Raw genomic sequence first — 6917 nt, forward strand, 5'->3', positions numbered from 1 at the left:
ACAAGAGTCTAATAATAGGTATATGAACCTAACAATTGGTATCAGAGCATAGGATGTTGCATGCATAATGGGTTATTGTTTTTCCGAGTTAAAATGTTAACATATAAAACTAAAAATTTGTGATTTACAAGAGTAAGTCACAAAATCATGATGCATGTTATATATTCTGATCCTAAAATATTTTTCGGTCATTTTTATGATTTATGGTAATTTATTGCTCATTTTAATGATTTTTAGTAAAATAATTACATTTTTATGAGTAAAATAAACTTTTATTCACTAAAATAAGTTAACCTTCACTACTGGCTGTGATTTTTTAGTAAGACCTCACATGAATATTTTATGTATTGTATGTAAATTTTTATATTAATGGGATTAATATTTCATGATTTATGATTTTTATGTGATAAAAATGGCATTAATGGAGGTTAAATTACTAAAATTGGTTAAACTTAGTTTCTGACCTTGAAAATTAATATGACCTCATATGCATATTTTACAAATTGTGTGAAAAATCTCGTGTTAATTTGATTAATATTGCATGATGTATGATTTTTATGAGATAAAAACTGATTAAAAGAAGTAAAATGGTTAAATATAGTTAAACTTCGAACCAGGCTATGACATTTAAATATGTTGTCACATGCATAATTTACACACTGTATATAAATTTGGAATTAAATGATTTCATTTAGCATGATTTATGAATTTTTAGTGTAAAAATGGCATAAATAGTGACTATTTTAGCATAAATAGCTAAAACGAATTGCATGGCAAGAGGAAATTATTTTAGGTTGCATAAATATCCTAATTATCATATATAAGTTATAAAATTGATTGGATTAATTTTTGTATACTTTAGATGTTTTATGAGATAAAACCGATAAATTGCAACTATATTTTATCGAAATTAATTCGAAAATTTTAACCATGATTTTTGACATTATGAGTGTCATGGAATTATTCCAGAATGTTAAAAAATTTAAAATTCAAATTTTGAAATTATTGTAATTTAATTTGGATTTATTTCATAAATGTTATGATTTTAAGATAAAAAATGAGCATGAAATTATATCAAGTTGAATTATTGTCAAAAATTGAGTGATGACTAATTTTTGAGTACTAAGAGTGATAGGATAATTAACTTGAGTTTAAATTTGATTTAAGTATTGATTTGTGATTTTAATAAGTTATTATCACGGTAAAAAAATAAAAAATGGGAAAGTTAGTGAGAGAAAGCTCTGGCTTCTCTCTAGTTTAATTAGGGTTTCCCTGCAATATAGCTAGGAAATCTAAACCTAAATCACGACTTCCGCAAATCAAACAAAAAATTCGATCAAAAGCAAAGCTTCGTCTCTCTTTTAGTAATCTTTCTGGCATTAATTTAGACGATCCCATGGATCCATCTCAATCTGCAGTGAAGGATGTTCCTCAATCATCAGATGCGAAGAGTACCAAATCCATCAATTATATGATGGAAATCCCTCCTATTGATTTGGACGAAATTGTGGAGAATGCTATTAGTCCTGTTGTGTCTAAGAAGGAGGATGATGTTGCAGAAGAGGAATGGGCCCAGGTTACTGGTAGGAAACGTTCTCGTTCGGCAGTAAGTTCCCCCTCTCCTTCTCCTAGTCCTCTTTTACAAGTTACTCTCGAAGATGTACAACCTGAGATTGAATATTGGTCTACTGCGGTTATATGTTATGTGTTGGGAGGTAATCCCCTATGGTCACTTCTGTCTGGTTTTATTCAACGACTATGGGGTAAATATAAGTATGATAAGATATCATTTCTTCCTAATTGGGTCTTTATTGTGCGTTTCCCTACCATGGAGTGCCAGGACCTTGTTCTGAAACAAGGATTCCCCATGTTTAACAACAAACCTTTTGTAGTGAAGCCATGGACTGAGACTGCCTCCTTGGCCAAAGAAAAAATTAAAGATGTTGCTATCTGGCTTCGTCTATGTAGTCTGAGGTTGAAATTTTGGGGTGAAAGTTGTCTGGCAAAGTTTGGGGATTTGTTTGGAAAATTCATGCGTATTGATGGTCCAATCATGGACAAAACGCGATTGGGTTATGCTCGTCTTATGGTTGAAGTTCAAGTGGGTCAAGAACTGCCAGACAAAATTTACTTTAAGGATGAAAAAGGGAATGAAATAAGTGTGTTGGTTGAGTATGAATGGAGACCTGATATATGTGATCTATGTAAAGGCATTGGTCATACCAAAAATATGTGTAAAAAACCAGTACATGTGCAAGTTGCCCCAGTAGTGATGAAAGCTACTCAAGTGTGGAGGCCTATCATTAGAGAACAGCCTACTGTTCATGTCACCCAGGTTCCCTCGTCTCATTCATTTGGTGGTCCTACTATTCACAATTCCAGTGCTATAATATCTACAAGTCCTATTATCCAACTGGTACGTCAAGAACATTACTCTCTTGTTGGTTCTGGTGCTTCTTATGCTGATGTGCTGTCACCTAAGGGTAGTCCAGAAAAGAATGGTGGTCCAGTAGTTTCACCTTTTATTAATAATGGATAATATTGGGTGTTGGAATGTTCGAGGTATTAATAATCCTAATAAACAAGCTGATGTGAAATGGTTTTTGCATCAGAATAAAGTAGGACTTTTTGGGTTAGTTGAAACTAAGATTAAGACTCATGATTTTATTAGTGTTCTTAATAATTTGGGTCCCTCTTGGTCAGGCATGAATAATAATATGCACCATCCTAAAGGAAGGGTTTGGATCATATGGGACTCTCAAGTTTTTAATATTTCCTTTTTAGTGTCTTCTGCTTAGCAAATTACAGTGAATGTTTTAGAAAATTCTACTGGTGATATCTTTTTGTTCACTGTTGTGTATGGTTTCAATGATGAGGATGGTAGGAAAAGTCTTTGGGATGAGTTGAGGCAGATTAAGGATAATAATTCTCTTCCTTGGTGGATTTGTGGAGATTTTAACTCTCTTTTAAATTATAATGAAAGGATAGGAAGGACTGTTCTCTGGAGGGAAATTTCTGACTTCAGACAATGTGTAGATTATTGTGATATTGTGGATATCAAAGCTCAGGGTTTCTTTTTCACTTGGAACAACAAACAAGACCATGTCACCAGAGTATTCTCCCATATTGATAGATGCCTTGTCAATAATGAATGGATGGTTTTATATCCAGATAGGTATTCTTATTTTATGAATGATGGCCTGTTTGACCACTCTCCTATGATCTGCTACAGAAGGAAGGCCCCCCATTTTAGGAAAACTCCATTCAGATATTTCAATATGTGGGGAAAGGACCCTAATTTTAAGAGTATTGTCAGATCAGAATGGGATACAGTTATTGCTGGTATTCCTATGTTTCAGGTGGTCCAGAAATTACAAAAGCTGAAAAAATCTTTGAAGAATTTGAACTAGAACAATTATTCTGATATTGAGAAATCTACTGAGGTGGCCAGACAACAACTAGATCACATTCAAACTCGTATGCATTCTCATCCTGATGATCTTACCCTTCTTCAAGCTGAAAAGGAGGCTGCTAAGCTTTATTCTGAGCTCCATTCTGCAAGGTTTAGCTTCCTACAACAAAAAGCTAAAACTGATTGGCTCAGAGAAGGGGATGCAAACACCGCTTTCTACATAGGAAAATTAAAGCTAGGATTACTCAGAATAAGGTCCTACAGATCAAATATTTGAATGGTATTACTCATTCTGATCCTTCTTCCATTGAGAAGGCTTTCCTAGATTACTATATTTCTTTACTGGGGACCAACAAGCCTGTTTAGAAGATTCATTATCCCACTGTGAGGACAAGTAAGCTTATTACTAACCAGCATGCTTCCCTTTTACTTAAACCTGTTAGTCCTGATGAGGTGAGAGCCTATTTTTTCTCTATCCCTCCCAACAAATCTCCTGGCCCTGATGGCTATTCTAGCCAATTTTTTAAAGACTCTTGGGATATTATTTTTGGTGGACATTAGTACTGCTGTTTGTAATTTTTTCCAAAATGGTAAGCTCCTCAAACAACTTAATGCTACAAATATAACCCTCATACCAAAAACTTTTAACCCTACTTTTGTCATGGGGTTTAGACCTATTGCCTGCTGTAACACCATTTACAATTATATAGCTAAGATTCTGTGTGCTAGACTTGGGGATGTCCTTCCTAATTTGATCTGCCCTAACCAAGGGTGTTCATTAAAGGAAGGAGTATTGTTGAAAATGTGCTTATTTGTCAAGATCTTGTTAGACAATACAATAGGAAGACTGCCTCCCCTCGTTGTCTCATTAAAATTGATTTAAGGAAAGCTTATGATAGTGTGGAGTGGGATTTCTTGTCTAGTATGCTTCATGCCCTTAACTTCCCTAGGCAGTTCATTGATTTAATTATGGAATGTGTCACTTCACCTTCATACTCCCTTTCTTTAAATGGCAATACTTTTGGATTTTTTAAAGGTAGTAGAGGTCTTAGACAGGGTGATCCATTATCCCCTCTTCTTTTTACTCTTTGTATGGATTACTTGTCTCGTATTTTAAATGTTGTGGGACAACAATCTGATTTCAAATGTCACCCATTGTGTAAGCCTTTGAGATTGAACCATCTCCTTTTTGCTGATGACTTACTAATGTTCTCTAAAGGGGATGTTGTCTCTATTATGTGGTTGTTGAGGGCTTTTGCCACTTTTTCCAAGGCCTCTGGGTTGACCCTTAATAATGATAAGTCTGATATTTACTTTAGTGGAGTGCCTCATAAAGATATTGATGAGATTCTACTAGTCTCCAGATTTAAGAGAGGTAATCTTCCTTTCAAGTACCTTGGTATCCCTATTTCGTCTAAAAAAATGACAAAGAATGATGGTATGAAGTTGGTTGACAAAATCACTTCAAAGATTAGAGCTTGGGGGGCAAGGCATTTATCTTACTCTGGTAGACTGACTTTGATCAGATCGGTTTTAACCAATATGCACTCTTACTGGGCTTCCGTTGTCCTTATTCCTAATAGTATTATAAACAAGGTTGATGCCCTATGTCGTAATTTTCTTTGCGGAAGGAAAGACACTTATCTGAAAACCCCAAATGTGAAACGGGACACCTGCTGCACTCCAAAGGAGGAAGGGGGCTCAACATTAAATCTTCTAAGGTTTGGAATAAGGCTTTTTTGGGGAAATACATCGGGTGGTTAGCTTCTAAAAAGGACCATTTATGGGTGAAATGGGTGAATCATGTCTATATGAAAGGAAAAGACTGGACTTGCTATGATCCTCCTCCTGATTGTAGTTGGTCCTAGAAGAAAATTGCCCATACTATGAAAGTTTTTGCTCCTGGATATATGGCTGGTAAATGGCTAGGTGAAGATAAAGGTTACAAAGTGAAGGATGGGTATTCCTGGATCAGACCTTCTATGGCTACAGATCCCTAGAGATATGTTTGCTGGAATGACCTCAATATTCCTAAAACCTCTTTCATCTATTGGGCTGCTATGCACAAGCGTTTATTGACAAAGGACAGGTTGAATAGGATGGGTGTGCAGGTAGATCCTACTTGTTTTCTTTGTGGAATGGCGGATGAATCCCATGATCACCTTTTCTTTGATTGTTGCTATAGCAAGCTGTGTGTCCACACTCTTCAGCAGTGCCTGAGAGTCTCGTTCCCTGTCACTTATTTGGCTGGCTGGTTTAAGAGAGGGCATGATAGGAGTAAGCTACAAAGGAAAATCATTTGTGCTCTTCATGTTGGATTAGTTTATGCTATTTGGAAAGCAAGGAACAAAGCTCAGGTTGATATTTCTATTTTGTGTCCTGAAGTGATGATCAAGCGAGTAATGAAGGATGGTATTAACAGGTCTTGGGCTCGTAATACTGGTAGAATTTGTCAACGTGACTTAGAATGGTTAGCTTATTTTCCTATGTAATTTGTATATCTTTGTATAGGCTAGTCCACTCTTTGTCGCGAAAAGTTATGTATTCTTTGTAATAGCTGAGCTGTACTTGAACCTTTCTTTTATTTATATATTTACCATTTACCAAAAAAAAAAAGTTATTATCACGCATTTCCATAAAACCGGGTTATATAATTGATATAAGTTAAATAGGGCGATTTGGCACCTAATTTGGCTTGATAGATACATATTATAATGCTGCATATTTCAATTGTTGAATGTCTTTTATTTATATAATTTTGAATTATGTAATTTTAGCTTTGTATTTTTATTATTATTTGTAATTATGGAATTCTTCAAGACGATGCCATTCGGAAAGGTGTTCCGACGAAGACAGTGTTCTTGGGAGGCGTGCCATTTGAAGATTCAAGTGACCAAAGGAGTTGGTTTCCAAATATGTAATAGATTATTTGATTCTATTTTAGGAAGGTCATACTAGGAATTTATTATTATTGATTTGCATTTATTTTAATATGTTGCATGCATTGCCAAATCGGCATAACAACACATGCATATCATATCGAGTCATCGACCGTGTCAATTATAATTATCGTAGTTCACCGCTTTAGTTCACTTAAAACGTGATAGATAATAAATTGACAAGACCTCTCACTAAATAATAATTGAGAATTAGCCTTACCAAATAGTAGAAACCATGAGTCCCAATTTCATAAGGAAGTAGGCTCGGCTCACCCGGGTCCTAAACTTGTTACGTTGGGTAAGTGGGTAATAAAATGTTATTACATCGAAATTTGGATTGAGCTCAACGGAAGTATTCGTGACCGTAGTCGCATGTGTTCCGGGCTAAAGATAAATATTAAAGTAATTTTTATCGACCGAGAGTTCTAGAAGTAGAATCGATTAAGAGGTTAATCCACCGATTTATATTAATAAGGGATGAATCGGCTCACCGTGCCCGAATTGATATGAATTTGGATCTCGGGATCATTTATAATAGTTAGGTAGAGGTCACTATATAAATGTTT

The 6917-nt window shown here is 35.1% G+C and overlaps 2 protein-coding genes across 2 annotated transcripts; both read left to right on the top strand.

Annotated features, from left to right (window-relative positions):
- Window positions 1-1396: 1396 nt before the first annotated feature.
- Window positions 1397-5176, top strand: LOC141620024 (uncharacterized). Its single transcript, XM_074437003.1, has 4 exons — window positions 1397-2509; window positions 2799-3359; window positions 3411-3667; window positions 4363-5176. The coding sequence occupies exons 1-4, from the start codon at window positions 1397-1399 to the stop codon at window positions 5174-5176; spliced, it is 2745 nt and encodes a 914-aa protein (XP_074293104.1).
- A 122-nt stretch (window positions 5177-5298) lies between these two features.
- On the top strand, window positions 5299-5904 carry LOC141620025 (uncharacterized). The gene is made up of 2 exons (XM_074437004.1): window positions 5299-5372; window positions 5502-5904. Exons 1-2 carry the CDS (start codon window positions 5299-5301, stop codon window positions 5902-5904), a joined length of 477 nt encoding a protein of 158 aa, XP_074293105.1.
- The last annotated feature ends 1013 nt before the right edge of the window (window positions 5905-6917 follow it).

Source organism: Silene latifolia, chromosome X, assembly GCF_048544455.1.
Source record: "Silene latifolia isolate original U9 population chromosome X, ASM4854445v1, whole genome shotgun sequence".
Classification (NCBI taxonomy): Eukaryota; Viridiplantae; Streptophyta; class Magnoliopsida; order Caryophyllales; family Caryophyllaceae; genus Silene; species Silene latifolia.